At 43.8% G+C, this 19,507-nt stretch overlaps 1 protein-coding gene across 12 annotated transcripts in view; it reads right to left on the bottom strand.

Moving 5' to 3' along the window:
- The window catches only part of Fn1 (fibronectin 1), a 68,694-nt gene that overhangs the window by 17,898 nt on the left and 31,289 nt on the right, over positions 1-19,507 (bottom strand). For 3 of the 12 annotated variants that reach the window (NM_019143.2, XM_006245154.5, XM_006245150.5), the window contains exons 21-33: positions 17,793-17,887; positions 16,202-16,370; positions 15,396-15,482; positions 12,422-12,613; positions 10,845-11,117; positions 9,556-9,738; positions 7,686-7,775; positions 6,280-6,549; positions 4,828-4,944; positions 3,568-3,732; positions 2,728-2,883; positions 1,406-1,519; positions 308-577 (exon numbers count right to left, since the gene is read on the bottom strand). In NM_019143.2, the coding sequence (NP_062016.2) occupies positions 308-577; positions 1,406-1,519; positions 2,728-2,883; positions 3,568-3,732; positions 4,828-4,944; positions 6,280-6,549; positions 7,686-7,775; positions 9,556-9,738; positions 10,845-11,117; positions 12,422-12,613; positions 15,396-15,482; positions 16,202-16,370; positions 17,793-17,887 (2,181 nt within the window). The remainder of the gene's footprint in view (positions 1-307; positions 578-1,405; positions 1,520-2,727; positions 2,884-3,567; positions 3,733-4,827; positions 4,945-6,279; positions 6,550-7,685; positions 7,776-9,555; positions 9,739-10,844; positions 11,118-12,421; positions 12,614-15,395; positions 15,483-16,201; positions 16,371-17,792; positions 17,888-19,507) is intronic. The other 9 variants (XM_006245158.5, XM_006245153.5, XM_006245152.5 and 6 more) reach the window with 3 other exon arrangements.

The raw sequence follows: 19,507 nt of genomic DNA on the forward strand, positions 1-19,507 counted from the left end.
ATAATCCACAATGTAGTATCATCTTCAAATGTCTTGCTTTATAGTCTTTAAATATATATATTTAGTATACATTTGCACATATATGCTTAGCTACTTTAAATTTCTTCTGAATAGACTTAGTTCACTAAATATAACCTAACTTTTATGGTATGCTACCATTCCTCGTTAAAGAGGGCCCTTCCTATGACTTCGAGGGCGTTTTCCCACTCTCCCTTACGTGGGAATCATTAGCCCGGTAAAGTATGACGTCAGCAAGGCGTAAAGCCACTGCTCCCAGAAGCACCCAGCGGTGCAGTCACCGATATACCTGTGGACTGGACTCCAATCAGGGGCTGGCTCTCCATGCCACCGTGCAAGGCAACCACACTGACTGTGTACTCAGAACCCGGCCTGAGGCCGTGCAGCTCTGCCGTGTCCTCGTCACCATCAGGCGCAGGGAAAAGCTCATGGATTCCATCCTCAGGGCTTGAGTAGGTCACCCTGTACCTGGAAACTTGCCCCTGTGGGCTTTCCCAGGCAATTTTGATGGAATCGACATCCACATCAGTGAATGCCAGTCCTTTAGGGCGGTCAATGTCTGTTAGGCAAATTAATGGTAAGAGGTTATGTGAAAAGCAAGTTGGGAAACAAGCATTTTCTTATACCATGCAAAGCAGTTCTGCAGATACCATTTTCTTTGATGAATTACATTCCAATTATCACACGATTATAAGAGAAAGTCGCCTGACACATTTGCTTAAAAGGCTTTCTTTTCCCTTTTTGAGGTTTAGCGTATGCGGTGTCACGTTACCCATTAAAACACAGGTGTGAGCGAGGCACGCGGACACCCTGAAAAAAAATCTCCACAAAGGAAATTTCCTTGCATCAACGTAAAGATATTCTAGATTTGATTTTGCAATGTGATGTTAGTCTCAAAGACCTGGATTTTCTACATCTTGGAAATGGTAAAGTTGACTTTTCAAGCCATACACATAATCCATCTCAGAGTCTTCTTTCTCCCTCTGTTAAGTCTTTCTATTAAAATGCTGACCCAGCCACAGTCCTTCAAACATAACCACTTTTCGGGGTGTGCTACCGTCAACGTTACCATCCATCCAGTCATAGAAAAAGTAGGCCCTGGAGAAATATTTCATAGATTTGCTAAAAGCAAATAAGATTTTTGCCGAGGCCATTTAAGCGAAGGAGATTCAAAGCACAGCAGCCATTGACGGCAACGCTACAATGATTTTTCCTGCAAGCTCACTATGTGGCACCAAGAAGAATGTTTGCCAAGGGCTCATCTCAAGATATGAACCAGCTGACACACTGCCCTCCCTGGATAGAATGGCATGAGATGTGCAGGGGGGACTGAAACACCCGAGAACAATATGACTTTGGAGGTAGAGACTGAGCGTTGGTTACGTACTGGTCACTGCAGTCTGAACCAGGGGCTGGCTTTCTCCGTTCCGGTTCTGAGCATAGACACTAACCACATACTCCACGGTGGGTTGCAAACCTTCAATGGTCATTTCTGTTTGATCTGGAAGGGAAAGGGAAGCAATTGTAGGTCCAGAAAGCCACCCAAGACACGCCTAAGAGCTCAGTGAGAAGCAGGTGCGGACTCTATGATTTTCATCTGCTGATCAGTCATGAAACACCCATTCCACTTGGAAAAGCCAGATGCCTCTTTCCTCTTAGGAAAACTTGTCCATTGGTAACAACATTGGGGCTGGGGAGCGTGGCCTCATTAGCAGAATGCTGTTCCCATGAACAAACCCAGCTTTGATAGTGAGTAGTACAGTAAACTGTGTGCCCGGAGTGCTAGCACTTAAGAGATACAGACAAGAAGATCAGAAGTTTAATGTCGTCTTTGCCTACGTGATGCAGTCCAGGCCAGCACAAACTTCATGAGATCCAGTCTCAAAAACAACTTGGCATGCTGCAGTAGAATTATATTCAACAGTAAGCTTTACAGCTTAACACCGTGCCCCCTAATTAATGAGGCTATTCTTGAATAAAGAAAGAAATTAAATTGATCTTAAGAAATTGCCTTGAGATCATGTATCTTGCAAGCCATTTTATATAATAGGAACATCAGATCTAGAAGGTTCTGCAGGGTCAGTACATCCTTCTCTTCCTAGTGACTAAGGATTTAAATAGTTTCCATACTACTACCCAGGACAGTAGAAAAAAAAATAAAACCTAAAATACATGGATACCAATGCTTGTCCTGTGAACAGTCTGTGAATGGGAGCACCATACAATGGCAGCAGTCTATGAATGGGAGCACCATACAATGTCAACAGTCTGTGAATGGGAGCACTGTACAATGTCAACAGTCTGTGAATGGGAGAACTGTACAATGACAACAGTCTGTGAATGGGAGAACTGTACAATGACAACAGTCTGTGAATGGGAGCACCGTACAATGACAACAGTCTATGAATGGGAGCACCGTACAATGACAACAGTCTATGAATGGGAGAACTGTACAATGACAACAGTCTGTGAATGGGAGAACTGTACAATGACAACAGTCTGTGAATGGGAGAACTGTACAATGACAACAGTCTATGAATGGGAGCACCGTACAATGACAACAGTCTGTGAATGGGAGAACTGTACAATGACAACAGTCTGTGAATGGGAGCACCATACAAACACCACATAGGACACTCACTTCAAACGGAAACTTCTGAGCTCCTACTGTGTTTATCTTGCATGGTGTAACATTCTGGTTATTCTTACCTGGACTGACAGTTTGAGATTTTGTTGGTCCTAGGCCATTTTTGGGAGCGGTGGTCACTCTGTAACCTGTCACAGGAGAAGTTGAAGGCAGCCACCTGACACTGATGCTGTTGTCCTGGACATCCGTCACCTGCATCTGGGATGGCTTGTCAATTTCTGTAAGGACAAAAGAAAGCACTGACATCCCAGTACTTGGGGGCAGGACTGGACACGCCCTTGCCTGTAGTTCTAGAGTGCATGCAAATGACCTTTGCTTCTGTGAATGAACTGCAGAGGCTTCTTCTGACAAGAAGAAAGGCATCAGCTTGAAGAAGGGAAGCCATGCATCCAGACACTATGACAACTAGTTTCAACCTGATTCCTTCATTCCACAAACCAAACACTGAATGTCTGGCAGGCCTTTGTCTCCTATTCAGTCAACCCCTGAGTCACTTTTTACAAGTATTTATGAATACTCTCTATGTCTATGGTAGATAAATGACTGTAGCAGTTAAAAACAGACGAAAATGTCTGCTCTCAGGGTCTTCTTTGTACATTTGTCTCGAGATTCTATTACTTGTAGGTGTTGTTAGTTAGCTACAGGGTGGAGTGTATAGTTCAGTGATATAGCATTTGAGATATATATATGGATATATATTGAGATATATATATTTGATATAATATATAACATATATACTAAAAATGAAAAACAATTTAGCATGCTGCAGTAAAATCATATTCAACAATAAGCTTTATAACTTAACATGATGATATATAAATATAGATATAGACATAGATATATTATCTGGGATGACCATCTTCATAAATAACCCTGTGTTACCCCAGAAGAGAAATCTTTACCTGTTTGATAATTGATGGAAACTGGCTTGCTGCTGGCTGGACTGTCCCCACGGCCAGTGACAGCATACAGGGTGATGGTGTAGTCTGCTCCTGGTTTAATGTTGTTGATGGTGGCGGTGGACTTGCTTCCGGGCACAGTGAATTCCTGGACAGGGCTATTTCCTCCTGTGTAAAAGGAGTTAGTAAGTAGAGAATTTGAGAAGCCATGAGTGACTCCAATATTATTAGAACATCTAAAGCAGTCTGTAAATCACTGGGCTTGCAGGTTCCTTCATAAAGAGATCAGGCTGCTTTAACCTAGCCGGAACAGGCAAGTGTATTTATGCGTGTAGTAAGGAAGGCCTGATAAGTATATAAAAACCAGGAGAACGCTCAAGCTAATGACATTTTAACATCCCTGGGTTAAAATGTCACTGAGTTGTAGATTAACAGGCAAAAGGTAAAGAAATCCCCAGGAATGAGCTCCCTGGTTGATAATAAAATACCAAGTAGTCAGCCCTGAAATCACATCCACATAAGTAACACTAAACAGCCTCAGTAGGTTGTAGTTATACATATGTGTTGGATGTACATGCGTGTGTGTGTGTGTGTGTGTGTGTGTGTGTGTGTGTGTGTGTGTGTGTAAGACAAAGAGGCCACAAAATTGAGAAGTGGTGGGAGAGGGGCCTGGAATGGTTTAGAAGAGGAAAGGGAAGGAAAAAATGATATAATTATATTTTTAATCAATTTTTTAAAATTAAATAGAAAAGGGGGACAAGAATGTGGGTCACTCGACCCAAAATGGAATGAAATGCATTCTTTACAAAAGGGTTAACAGAATATTTGTTAAATTTAGAAAACACTGCAGGTTGGGGATTTAGCTCAGTGGTAGAGCGCTTGCCTAGGAAGCGCAAGGCCCTGGGTTCGGTCCCCAGCTCCGAAAAAAGAAAGAACCAAAAAAAAAAAAAAAAAGAAAAGAAAAGAAAAAAGAAAACACTGAAAAGAAAAAATAGTAAGAGTTACCAACGAGATAATATTTGTGAATATATGAATTCTTTCTCTCAGTTCTGCTCTCTACCCCAGCTGTAGTGCATGAACAACCCTTGAACTTAATATTATAGTCAATTAAACACAGCTCCAATGCATATTTGAAGAGAAAAAAAGAAAAAGAGGTTTTCTAAGTGGGCCTGCTAGCATTTACTCCTGCACCCACTGTCAGATTTCCAAGTTACCCTCCTGGACCCTGATCCCATAGGGTGAGATGGCCCACAGTCTACAGACCTGTCTCTCCATAGGTGATTCTGTAATAGCGCACAGAGACGGCGGGGGGTTCCCAACTGATGAGCAGGCTGGTGGGGGTGGAAGCGATGACCTCCAGATCTCTCGGGACATCGGAAACTAGAAAAATCACAGGAAAATGACATGGCTATAACTTCCAAAGAAAGCTCAGATCCACTCTTTGTCTTTTCCTACATAACGGTTACATTTCCTTCATACAAACATCTAAATGCAACACGGAATTAGCAGAATGGAAATCTATGGAGAGGTCAAGGGAATTGTGAATTCTTTTTCCTCACCATTTTCTTTGGAAAACAATTTAAATCACATAAGTTAAAACAACAACAAAAACCTACAGAGGCACCCCCACCCACGCACTTTTTTTTTTCTTTTTTCTTTTTCTTCTTTGAGACAGAGTTTGTGTTAACAGCCCCGTCTGTCCTGGAACTCGCTTTGTCGACCAGGCTGGCCTGGGACTGAGATCCCACCCATGCATGCTTAACTATGTGCTATTTGGAAAGTGGTCACGCGCACCCCTATTCAGAGCTAAGCCACAGATGGTTTTGATAACAGGTCTCCTAATCACTGTCCCTGAAAATATATCTATCTGTGCTTAAAGACATAGTCTAGCCTGACTCGCACCACACAAAGCACTCTACCAGTGTGCGACACCCATCGCAGCCTTTTAAAAAACTTTTATTTATCTCAAGAAAAGGCCTCACTGAACTGCACAGGCTAACTTTGAACTCTCAGCAGACAAGGAGGGCCTTCCTGTCCCAGCCTCCCAAGTATCTGTGATTACATACGCATCTGTGCTACCAAGCCCAACCTTAAAAGAAAAAAAAATCATAGGTTTACACTAAATTTGGTACCACATTATGTTTTGAATGCAATCTTCTTAAAAACCAATAAAGATCCAATAGTAGCTCATGCCTCTAAGGCCAGCACCCAGAAGTCAAGGCGAAGGATCTTAGATTAAGCCCGGGCTACATCAGTCCTGGGTCAGTGTGGGCTAGGAGACTCTCTCAAAACATCAGAAATAAAAACTGACCAGCAAGATCACCAGAGCATAGCCAAATCAAGTGACAATTTCTCCGAAGAAAAAAAAATTCTTTTCAAATGTATTCTTAGAGGGAGAAATTTTTTGCCACACACACACAGGCTATCACTGCCCTCTTCCCCTTTTCATTGAGACACAGGGTCTCATTGTATAACTCTGGCTGGTCTGGAACTCACTCTGTAGAGATCCACCTGCCTCAGCCTCCCGAGTGCTGGGATCAAAGGCAGGCGTGCACTGCAGTGCCTGGTTCCATCACTGCTTTTTGAGTGTCTCCTGCCACCGTCTACTTTTCCAGGGATGCAGACTCAGAAGGCATGAAGCTCTCTCATAGCCTACACGGAACCATAGGAATTCCACACCAGGGAATTTCTTTGCAGATTAAAAAACAACATTACCCGTGGATTGCTGGCCAATCAGTGGGGGGCTCTCCTCTCTGCCATTAACAGCAATGATGGTGACAATGTACTCCGTGCCCGGATTAAGGTTGGTGAGGGTGATAGAATTCCTTGAGGGCGGCACTCGGTCTTGCCTGGGTCTTCCGGCAGAATGCTCGGCGTGATGGCGGATGATGTAGCCGGTGATGGGGGCCCGAGGAGCCACCCAGTGGACGGTGAATGAGTTGGCGGTGACATCAGAAGAATCAAAACCAGTTGGGGAGTCCAGACCTGTTTTTCCCACCCAAGGAGGGGAGCAAAAGACAACAACCACCAGTTTAGACATCCAGGACGATGTGGGGGGACACGACAGACCCTGCTATGCGGTACCGATAGCTGACCTCAATCGGTTTACACACGCATGTCTTCTTTTTCTTTTTCAAAGTCAGTTTCTACATTATACCGAAATACTGATATTTCCAAGGGCTTTAGCATTGACACAAGCAAAAGCTATCTAAGAGGAAGGAACTTTTAATTAAGAAAATGCCTCTATTAAGATCAGGCTATAGGCAAGCTTGTAGGGCTTTCGCTTTATGAGTGATTGACAGGGGAGGGCCCAACCCATTGTGGATGTGCCTTTTCTGGGCTCATGGTCCTGGATTCTATAATAAAGCAGACTGAGCAAGCCATGGGGAGCAAGCTAGTAAACAGCACCCTCCATGGCCTCTGCATCAGCTCCTGCCTCCAGGTTCCTCCCCTGCTTGAGTTCCTGTCCTGACTTCCTTCAGTGACGGACTAAAGTGTGGAAGTGTAAGGCGAATAAGCCCTTCCCTCCCCAATTTCCTATTGATCCTGGTGTTTTATGAAAGCCAGCACAACAACTCTAACTAGGATAAGAACCCAGTGACATTCACCAGGAAACAGAGGGAACTCCATTGTCATGTTAAACAAAGTAACATTATTATATAAAACAAAGCCATCCAGCCTCAGAAAGACAAATAATGAGTTTCCGCATATGTGGATCCTAGATTTTAATTTTTCATGTGTGTACGGAGCATCTACACACATGTGCAGAGAATAGATCCTGAAAAGGGAATGTGGGGAGAAAAGAAGATGCCTTAAGTGGGAGAGGTTGAAAAGGGTCAGAGAATAGAGGTGACAAGGTGACATGAGAGCGGAAAAGGGGGGTTGTACATTACTACAGAGAGGAAGGGGACCAGGAAGGGTGGCAGGAGGGCAAGGAGAGGAACGGAAGAGGTAGGTCAACAGAGCATGTGAAAACACTCCTCTATGATAACTGAAATTGATTGATTGATTAATAAAAAGTAATGTACCAACCCCACAAAAGGTGGAGACGCATTTTTTCAGACTCGACCTATCATTCCGTTGCTTAAAGCTGGTAGCCGGGGGTTGTCAACATGGCTCACCTGTTTTCTGTCTTCCTCTGAGAGGGATGCTCTCATGCTGTTCGTACACGCTGGAGACACTGACTAAGTACTCAGTCCCAGGCAGGAGATCTGAAGAGGCAAGTGGGATTTGCTTTAACCTTGAGAGCATGAGAAAGCACAGCGCTCCCTGGACTCCTTCCTCTGATAAAATGTCCACGCATTTGGTCCCATAGCCTACCTGTAGCTAAATGAGCATCTGCATCTGGAAATAATCTGCAAGGAAGGGCCACTTTGTCCTGTGCCTCTGTCAGCCCCCCAGTCCCACAGGTATAAATGGAACTCAGTCAAGTGTAAACACAGGGCATCAATATCCCTTTCATCCACTCGAAAGGGCATCTGTGAGGGCCACTGATGAAAGTTTTCTGGGAGTCTACATTACCGTCTACCCATCACAACCACCGTATGAGGCAGTCGGCGGCTTCCGTGCTAGAGAATGTTAAGATGCACAGTTGGACAAAGCTTGACGTGTGTCCTCCATGCCATCAATGATTTCAAGACAATGAACATATCCAGTTCCCCTAGGTTCGCTACACTGCCCCAAACTGCTTAATCTTTAAAATAGGGTAAGGATAACGTCTTTCAGAGGAAGTTCCTTTGGGGTCATAGCATTAGCATGACTCTTTTTTTCCTCTTTAACAAATGGTTTCTTAGCTCGTGCGTCAGGATGGGTATCCTTTACGACACCCTAGAATCCTAGGCTTCAGGGAGGTGGAGAAGTGGCAATGGTGAACTTGGGGATCTGGTCTCCCAAAAGCACCTGCCGCGCTACCCCTGACTCTTCAATGGCTGCCAAGCAGATCACTCCTCCACTGTTCCATAGCCAACACCAAGAGCATTGGCAGTGAACTTCAGACACTCATCCTTGGTCATGCCTTCCCAAAAGGTAGCATTAACATAGCCATAGATATATGAGCTCCCGGAGCCTGTGATGGCAAAAGACTGTCTTACCATCATACCCTCTGGGAACAGAGTACACGTGCCCTTAAGATACACAATTAACACGTGACAGGGTTTGACTAAACTGGTGCCAACGTGTGATTTGGGACAAAGTGGTTCCTACTGAGTCAGCAGAAATGGCCTTGTGGTCACAATCTAGTTAAATATCTGGGTCCTCTGGTCCTTAGTCACAAAATGAGATAGGAGACCAGTCATGCTGCCCCTTTGTATCTCACTTTCTGAGACACATCTGAAAGGGAGAGTGGGTTTTCTCACCATATTTGTGAATGGACCTAAATGTAACTAGGTCTTCTCATGTAGAACCCGTGTACTTACACATCTTTCTACAATGTTGCAACCTCTGTTCTCTTTAATTCAAAATATTCTTTTCCAGTAGGAACCCAGAAGAGAGGACTTCTATAAATTGTCTAATAAATGTCAGTTGTTTTCTAAACTCTCAGGCTTCAGAGAAATTGTGCAAACACGTGTTTTCTGATTATGAACTAAACTTCTTCTGCCTTTCTCCACACAAAATTGATTCTAAGTTTTCTAATGCTAAATAGATCACCTGCTGGTGGTATATCACCCAAAAAAGGACAATAACCCAGACAGGCTGATCCCCATGATTCTCACTCTTTCCTTGGTTACAGAATTCATTTGGCAGTCACTTATTTCTGTGTGCTTGAGCAGAAAGTGTTTGACACCTTGCCAGTTCACAGTTGGTGCATTCCACTAAGATTTGTAGCGATCAAAGGTTTGCCACTCTAGCAGAAACGTTTCATCTTTCACGGTTTACAGTGTGTTCCTCTGTTACAACTCTCCTTTCTCCTAGGCTTTCCTCCCTGAGAATTTAGAATCCACTCATTGTGCTCCAGATAAGTGTCTACTGAACCAGCTACGTTCGAGCGCGTACTTGTTAGGACCACGGCGTTGTCTGAGGGTGAAATGGACAGCTCTGCCACATCCTCCTCGTTCTTCACAGGTGAGTAGCGCACCAAGAGGTTGGTTAGCTCAATGGACGGAGGCGGGGCCCAAGTGACCCGCATAGTGTCCGGACCGATATTGGTGAATCGCAGATCCGTGGGAGGAGGGACGGCTGATTTCAAATAAGGAAAATTGAGTTAATGCAATTTTAAAGTCAAAGCTAAAAACAGTAGCTGAAAAGGTAAAAACCAGTATCTCATGCAGAAAAGAAACAGTTACAGTCATGCAAACAGTCTAATCTAATCTAGATCATGATACACTACTGTTAAAAAACAAAATAATGAACAAAACACTATAGAGAACACTGTTAGGCCCCTTTAACCTTTCTGCCATGATCAATGCATTTTAAAGAATTGTAATCTACTTTCAAATAGGTTGGCTTTGTATCGTGGTTGTTATTGTTTTAGTACATTGATACCACGGAAGATTTTTATCCCAGGCTGAAGAGGCTTAAGTTGCCACACAGCAAAGACACAGAGCGGTACTTCCGAAGAAACACATGCACGCAGACAGAAAAGACAAGGGGTCCTCAGTTTCCCCAGAGTATCTACACACTACTGCATTGCCGTAATGTCATTCAGTGAACTCTACTCACAAGTGAGGGGGTTCATGCACAGTGGTTCTCAGCAATGTTTCTTCCCATGCAGGGCAGAGAACCTTTAAGATGTTGCATGCTCGTCTCTAGACTGTGGTTAAAGAGGAGTTTCTTTATCCTGCACAGCAACTGTCTAGAAGGCCCTATGGTTCACCGTCTTCCTACTCTGAGAACTCCCCGTCTGCTCCACCCTAATTTTTGATGGGTGTTTTATTAGCTACAAAGGATCGTGGGAACTTATCAAAAGGTAAGAGGAAGCACACAGCGGTGCATTTTGGAGGTGTGTCTTGGTATGAACAGGTTTTCGTCATTCGGTTCCATAGCCATACTTTAGAACAGAACAGCTCAAAGATCTGTAAATTCAATCTACTTTGCACTTCGTAAATCAGAGATCTAGAGTCCTTCATCTTCACATCTGTTTGTACTTTGAATGAAAGTGCACGAGACTATTTATAATGTCTTCATGCAGTTAGGCTAATGTATCCCTTATCTTTGAATGTGCCCTGTCTCCATCCCCATGGCCAATCGCTGGCTTCTCCTTGGCAACATCCAAATTTAACCACAGCGGTTGAGCAGCATGCAACACCATCCATGTCTCAAACACAGAAGACTTCAAGATTCACCCGTTTGCTGTGTCAGTGTAGTAGGGGCACTCTCTCCGCCATTAATGAGAGTGATAACGCTGATGTCATAGTCAATGCCGGGTTCCAGCCCTGTAACTGTGTAGTATCCTACTGAGGAGTCCACAAAATCTTCAAAAATGGGGATCCCTTCTCCTGCCGCAACTACTGTGATTCGGTACCCGATAATGGTGGAAGAGTTTAGCGGGGTCCACCTCAGGCCGATGCTTGAGTCAGTTATATCAACAAAGCTTAGGTCAGTGAGCTGGGGCACCTCTATTGAGTTATGAAGCAAAGGGGAGGCAAAGGAAAAGTAGAGCAAAAAAAGAGGAAAAAATAAAGCAGTGTACATCAGGTGACCGGTAGTGAAATCGACAGAATGGTCAAGCAATGATGGTATATGCAATGTGTCCCAAATTATTTGAAAAGACTTCCCAAACATCATAAGTAAATTTGCTTCCCTGGGAGAATAATGCGGGTTACCAGATTCTTTTAGGGGCTTTCTTCCATTTAGAAAATGTCCCCAAATGGTAGTTTTAACTTCTCAAGTGCTTAAAGAAAGAGCCACAAATACATGGCCAATGTCAAAATCATTCTCAGAACCTGAACTTATCTGTAAAAGACACTGGCCATGATGGGGGAGGAAGAACACAAAACGTTCAGTTAAAAAGAAATAAAATCTTACAAAGGTTTAAAAAAAATTGGCTGGTTAATTGACTTATTTTCCACGTTCAAAACTCACGACGGCATCATGACCCTGGTATTAATATATGTTGTGAATGTGCCACTCAAACGCACAGTCAGGCCAAGGCCAGCCAGCATTGAGCACTGAGCCCATTCCACTGCCAACATTTTAATTCATGTAATTTAATTAGTATTCATAAATGCATAACAAAATACTGCAGAGGGTAAGAGAGTCTGACCAGTGCTTTCATTCTGCAGAAGACTTGGGACAAACAATGAACCTGTCCCTAGCCGGGCCTTTGTTACTCTGTCTTTCAATTCAGAAGAAAGCAAGCCCTGGAGGCCTGGCCTTTACTTCCTTCCTTTCTGTCATTTTCACCCCACTTCCAATTTTAAAAAGGATTAGAAGCGGCAAGATAAAGATTTGGATTGTCAACCAAGTGTGTTTCACTGCTCACATATGGAGACAAAGACTGTTTTCTAGATAACCGTTGGAGGTGGATATGGATTGTAAAAGCCGGGCACAAATGCCCCAGTGGGATGCATTTACCACATTACTTTTAGCCTGTCAGCACTGGGTACAGACACGCGACACTGTTTAGTAATCTTTCCATGTGAGCAAACAGTACAGAGTTAATGCCATGGCTGCACTCATCACGTACCCATGGCAACAAACAGCATCCCGGGGAAGCACAGAGAGTGAAGCAGAGGTAACAGGAAAAAGCCTTCATCCAAACAGTTGCTTTTTGGCTTTGTGGGATTTTTGGAGAGCGCACTGGGAGGGTGGCATTAAATCCCAACTGTATGGGACACACTCAGCTATCTGGGATTAAGATGCTAATCCCCACTGCTACTCAAACTGCCTCTCTGAGGAGAGCAGCTTATTTTTCTATTACCTGGGATGACGGTATCAGAGATAGGGGCACTTTCCTTGTCATCTTTGACAGTGTAAACACTGACATTGTACTCCAGGCCAGGATTCAGGTTTTCAAAAGTGCAGGAACTCTGATCGGCATGAACCACTTCTTCCAAAGCGGTTCCCTGCTGCCCGTTTGTGGGGGTGGTGGTTATTCTGTAGCCAGTAATATCTGGAGTAAATACAGAGAGGAAGTTACCATATAGAACATTTGGGACTCAGGGTATATTAAACTGAACGCCAATGATGGACCCATAGAGGAGAAGGGGGGACAAAGGGGTGGGGCAATGGCATACCGACAGCCAGAAAGTAGGAATTAGTTTTAATCTTCCTACTCTGAGTGACTAGTCCAAGGCAATTTATGGTAATTTCACACAATAACTAGAGAATCTGAGAGTCTCCTGCACTCAGAAATGAATGTTTGAGAAGAAATGCTAGCTTGATCATTTTACATCGCACCCACTGGGTGACCTTACACACCTGTATAAATGTGTTAAGTGCAAAATAAAATCATGGGACCTTTAACAAAGACAAGGAAATCTTAGAGAAGACCCATCTACAAATTCCAGCCTCCTTTTACTATTTTATCCTGCTTTTCCTTATGAGTGACCTACAGGAGAACTGAGGAATATTCTATTTTTTTTGAATGCTCTGACATCACTTTCCACCTAAACATTCCCCAAGACTATAAAGGTTTGAACTGTGGGAATGGGGTTGGGGGGAGATGGAAAAGAGAAATATAGACGCTCATTCTAGAAAAAGAATGTTAATCATAGAAGAATCCAGAATTATGGAAATTGGGCAGTCAAGGTATTAAAGAAAAGGAGGCATCAATAAATCTATCAGTGGCCAGAGCTCTGCAGGCCAGGCTGAAAGAAGACACCACAATACTGACCCACCGAGAACAGGAATGAAAGTATATTCTGTCAGTGGGGAGAAGGTGACCATTACCGTGTTATGTGCTAGGAAACCCAATGGGACGGGAAGTCAATAATGTTTCGGTCATTTCCTTCACGACTGACCATTGAATGGGCAGGCCACTGAAACCAAAGATTAATGATCCCGCTGGCCAGGAGCAAAGAACGTGTCAGCTTCAAGTTTCAACCTGGGAGTAACTTATCTGGAAACAGTGTAGCTGTCACATTATATAACACACTGCCACAGAGATGTTTCCTATTTCAAAAGGAGTATTTTTATAGATAATTGCCTGACACACGTGCCCGAGCAAGGGTAGGAACAGTGGAAGAAATTACTTCTACAAATTACAGACTCAGCGGATAAGTTGTTGGCCATGTACTGATGAGGACCTGAGTTCTTATCTCCAGAATCTGCATAAAGCCAGACACCAAGGAACGTGTGTGAAATCCCAGTGTTGATGGAGAGCATTGGGAAGTGCAGACAGGAGAGTTCCCAGAAGTATCAGCCTCCCTGTCTTCAACAAGAGGGAAGGCAGTCATGTACACTGAAGGCTATCCTCTGACCTCCATACACACGCTGAACCACCTGAACTCACACACATGAAAAATGCATGTATGTAGGCATGCATCCACCATACAAATACTTATGTGTGTGTGTATATAATATATAAAGATAGATACAGATACAGTTTACAGGTTTGTCAAGACACAACCCACACTGTGACCCCAGGCTAGCATTAAGATTCACTGTATATACCAGGCTATTCCTCCTGCCTCAGCCTTACTGTTGGGCTGACAATGTTACTTTTATAAAATCATTATCGGTGAGTAAAATTAGAAGCAATCGATTAACGAACCGAATATATTGCCCCAATTAGTTTGCTCCCATTAAGCATGCTCTCAAAAGCAAGTAGCATAGTGTCGCAGCGAGTCTTCCAATGGAATTACAGCTGCTCGTGTAGCCACGCCCAGCTTTTTGCATAGCTGCTGGGGATGAAATCAAGTCTTCATGCTTGCACATCAAAAGCTCTTACCCACCTGAGCCATCTCCCTAGCCCTGTCTCTTACATTTTGTAGTTCAATTCATTACGTATCCATAGGTTATTATAGGTCAGCTCTGTGTACTGAACCAACATGGATTAAAGAAACAAAACCTGGTTGAAAATAATTTGGAATTGTACTGGGCATACACTCTTGGTACTGCTCCCAAAATAATCTAGTAGGGCAACTACTTCCACAGCACTTGCTATTTGTTAGGCTACAAGTAACCCTCAGATAACTCAAGTACACAAGCAATGTATAGGTCATACGAAAGCACGACACCATTTTATGCAATGCTGAGCAGCTGCCGATGTTAAAATCACTGGGAGTCCTGAAACCAGCCCCACCCAGATACCAAGAGATTTGTCAAACATCGGTAAATAGTCAACTTCAGATTTCCGGTAACTCCAGAGAACTATATACTATGATTTCAGCCTTTAAATTGGGCTTTAAATTTATTGATTGATTTTGTGTTTATTTATTTATTGTATGTTTGTTTGCTATGTGCATGGGTTTTGTGCCTGCACGCGTGTCTGTGTGAGGGTGTCAGACACCCCGGGAACTGGAGTTACCGACAGTGGTGAGCTGCCGTGTGGGTACTGGGAAGTGAACCTGGGTCCTCTGAAAGAGCAGCCAGCGCTCTGAATTGCTGAGCTAGCCCTCCAGCCCCAGTTTGGGCATTTTTAATGAACTGAATAAAAAAATCTTGTTTCCACTTAATCCCTGTAATTCCCTATTTCATAAACATTTGTCCCCCCAAACCCCACATCCCCGCTCCCCACAGCCTAGCATTTGATTGCTCTCTTTCCTGTGGCTTAAAAAAAATATGCAGATGTGATGTACATGTAGGTCGTGAACTTTCTTATTCTCCTGTATCACTCATGGAGAGCTGAGTACTTCCTTTCTCTTTTTTTCTGTGAATGGAATCCAAATCTGTCTTGAGAAAGCCTCCCTCAGATCCACCCCACACTTACCCAGGGGGCTCCGATTTCTTACCTGGGGTGGTGCTCCTCTCCCAGGAGACGGTAAGCACTCCAGTGTCAGGATTGGCCTCCAGGTGCAAGTTGGTTGGGGGAGACAGCGCTACGTAGAAAAGAAAACTTAAAAGTCAAATCGAACCCAAAACACTTGGCCAGGGAAAAGTTACTCTACGCCCTCTCCATCCTTCTTCCCTTTCCTTTCTCCTTCTTTGTTTTTGCCTTCTTTTATCCCTTCCCTCTAGGATTGGAAAGATAAAGTATTCTACAAAAACACAGGTGACAGACAGTAGCACCCTGATTAGGGTTAATGCTATTATAATTCACTACTGAAACTGTTTCATCTGGCCAGTTTGGAAGACTCTTGACATGGAAGGAACACTTCCAATTCTGTGGCCTATGTGGTGCCAGCTATGCCGAATCAAATTCTGAAGACTATGCTGATGCTAGAGGAGATGGGCTCTTCCTTTGTTCTCATAAGTAAGCTGGAATGCTAGCATTAGAATTAGAGGAATTGTTTCCTTTTCGAGACAGGCTCTCACTGTGCAGCCATGGTTGGCCTAGAACTCACTATGTAGACCAGGCTAGCCACAAACTCTCCAACATCTGCCTCTCTCTGCTTCCCAAGTACTGGGATTAGAGGCGTGTAATATAAAACCCAGCTCTACCAGATTGGCCTAGCCAGTATTTTGGTGAGGCTGGCCTGGAACTATTGATCCTCATTCTTAACTTCACAAGGACTAGATTAAAGGCAACATTGACACACTTGGCTTTGGTAGCCTTTTCAAATAGTTTAAAAGTTAAAAGAAGGAAAGCTCTTCTCACGTGTCACTACTCGGTTGACAATTGGTGCATCTCTCTCCTGGCCGTCCCTCAGGACTTGGATGGTGTACGTGTATTCCACGCCTGGAGTCAAGCCAGACACAACGATGCTTCCTGAGTCTGAAGTCACTTCTCGGGGTGCTTCACCTCCCTGGCTTGGTCGTACACCCAGCTGGAAGGAGGAAAGCCAACTCAGCGTGAAGGATGAATATTCCAGAGCTCCCAAGAGGTTGTAGTTAGTTATACACAGTGAGACGTCCTTTAAAAATCCCCACCGTGCATTTATTTATGGGGTGGGTAACAGGTTGAAGGCTCCTGGAAATCAGCTGGAGGTTCTTCTTCCTTCGCTACCTTTGTAATAGAAAAGTTCTAGCGAAATGTCATTGTAACTGTTTGACTAAGAACCTTCTGGTACACACCAGCAGTACACAGGGAAGAAGTGCCCTGGGCGCCCTCTTTAATAAGTTAAACACATTTTCAGTTAACTCTCCCGTTATTATCAGCCACTTTGACACGTGGAAATAGAAAACGCTTTCCTTCAAAGACGTGTGTTCCTAACTACGAAGGCCTAGGTGATATTATTCTCCGTGGCTTCTAAAAACCTGAAGGACATCATGTCTTCGTAAACGGCCCTCTGTACCTGAGCAGCCCTACTCAGCAACATGGCTATTTGCATACTAGAAAGCAGAGTGACCCTCCGTCTACTTCTTTTTCCTGCCTCTAAACAATGAGGCTTTGATTTCCAGACATAGTAAGTATCTCTTTTTCATCCTTTGGGCGCCAAAGGATGGGAGTCTTTAAAAACACATTCATTTGTACCCATCACTCCCTGCTATCATTACTTTAAAGAACACGACTCCAGAGATCTAAAGCAAAGACCTCAATTTTAATTCCTATTAAGAAATTCACCCACAGGGCTTTGAAACAAGTGGAGATGAAACTGATTGGATAAAAATGTGATTTTTTTTTTTTAAGTGACCCTCAGTTTAATTGGTCTTCCCAATTTGGTTTTCGTCAACTTCTCAACACCCATTTAGAGTGACACATCAAATGAAGTTTCGCCATATTTTTATTTTAAAATGGGGTTCCCTGGGGGGAAGGACAGAAAACTGAACAAACGCTACAGTTCTATGCTAAAGGTGTTCTTCCTTTGCAAAATGGAGAAGCCTCAGTGCAGGCTTTGCCCTCAGAAGGTCCTGGAGTATGAGTATTGGGCTTAAAAAATCATAGTCTGGGGGCTGGAGAGATGGCTCAGTGGTTAAGAGCACTGACTGCTGTTCCAGAGGTCCTAAGTTCAAATCCCAGTGACCACATGGTGGCTCACAACCATCTGTAACAGGATTCAATACCCTGTTCTGACAGCTACGGTGTACTTAGATATAATAAACCTTTTAAAAAAGGGTTTAGGGGGGTTGGGGATTTAGCTCAGTGGTAGAGCGATTGCTTAGGAAGCGCAAGGCCCTGGGTTCAGTCCCCAGCTCCGAAAAAAAGAACCAAAAAAAAAAAAAAAAAAATCCAGGTCTGTAAAGTGTGGCAGAAGTGGGAAGGCACCTCTGGGCTGGGCTATATCATGAGAAGTATATCTGCCACTCACCTTGAAGCCAATCCTTGGAGCGGGGGTCCAGGTGATCACGATTGTGGTCTCTGTCACCTCGGTGTTATAAGGTGGAATGGAGCGCAGAGGCTGCACTGCAAATTAACCAACATGAGGCTCAACATTAGATGCATGGGTGTTGGCCAGGACTGCAGATTAACAAGCATTTTGGACAGAGTTGTGGTCTAACCGCTAAGTAGACAGAGAATGGAGCCCAGCTTCATTCATCAGCTCAGAAGTTGAACATCACTGCCACTTACTCAAGTTACCCAGGACCAGGTGAGACCCAGGAAAGGAGGTTGGGGGTGGTGATTCTCAGGTCCAGCTTTGGGCTGAGGTTTGGGGTTTGAACTTCTGGCACGGACCTGTCACTAACCGTAAGTAGAAGGAGGGGCTAGCTGACCTTAGTGAAAGCCCCCTTCGATTTCATGGGTTTTATATCTGTATCTTTTCATCATTTGGGGATCTTATCAGCACCATAGACCCAACCCTCAAACTTGTGGTTGACTACTCAGAAAATAATGCTACAGACACTCAGTCCCTCACCACTGTGACATAGGAATCACAAGGAGGGCTGGAGAGATGGCTCAGTGGTTAAGAGCACTGACTGCTCTTCCAGAGGTCCTGAGTTCAATTCCCAGCAGCCACATGGTGGCTCACAACCATCTGTAATGGGAACTGATGCCCTCTTCTGAAGGCAACTACAGTGTACTTATATATAAGTTAGATGGTTGTACCTTAATTAAAAAAAAAAGATTGTTTTATTGTGGAACTGGAGAGATGGCTCAGCTGTTAAGAGCACTGACTGCTCTTCCAGAGGTCCTGAGTTCAAGTCCCAGCAGCCACATGGTGGCTCACAACCATCTGTAACGGGATCCGATGGCTTCTTTGGTGTGTCTGACAGCTGTGTGCTAATATACATAAAATAAATAAGTCTTTAAAAGAACAAAAAAAGGAATCACAAGGAAAGTATGTTTGGTGTTCTAGTATCCTGATACCACCATCATTCCTTTACTGAAAATTCGAATTTTTTTTTTTTTAACAGACTGGAGTTGTTCAGCAGTTAGGACCAAATGCTGCTCCTGCAATTCACAACAGTCCACTTTTACACCTGGGAGTCTTCTGTTTCTTGAACCAAGCAGCTAAATCTTGCCCCATGTTTGAGACAATATTTTTCTGCCCAGGCAGACCATTACAGGAAACTCACCAAGCCACAAACCCACAAGCTGATGTCAAACAAAGGATGTGCCTGTACGGATGGTTGAATTATGGGTTCTGGCAAGGCTTGTCAGGTAGGGAACGACCCGGCTGTTAAGAAATGACATATGCCCTCCATACAGGAACTGGCTGGATTGCTCCCCCTAAACATCACTTCTTCCCCCCACTTTTCTCATCCTTGCTGTTAAAAATTTAGCATGAGACACAGAAGTCAGAAAAGTGGTTTCCAAAATTTAGATCTACGAAAGCTGCAGAAACTGAAGCTCATAGGTCCTGCTGGTGTTTATACCCAGACTGTCTGAGGTTCAAGTGCATCTGGGTAACTCCTTGCTTCCAACCATTTATTTAAATCTGAGCTGAGGTGAGCTGTTTTTGTTTACCATCTGTCCTTCAGTCACCTACCCTGAACTTTTTGGAACATATGCGGTATGTTAATCAGCCGTCAGCAAATACAGTTTTACTATTACACCCAGGAGCCTTGAGTAAGAAACGAGTGG

This window comes from Rattus norvegicus, chromosome 9 (genome assembly GCF_036323735.1).
Source record: "Rattus norvegicus strain BN/NHsdMcwi chromosome 9, GRCr8, whole genome shotgun sequence".
In the NCBI taxonomy this organism is placed as follows: domain Eukaryota; kingdom Metazoa; phylum Chordata; class Mammalia; order Rodentia; family Muridae; genus Rattus; species Rattus norvegicus.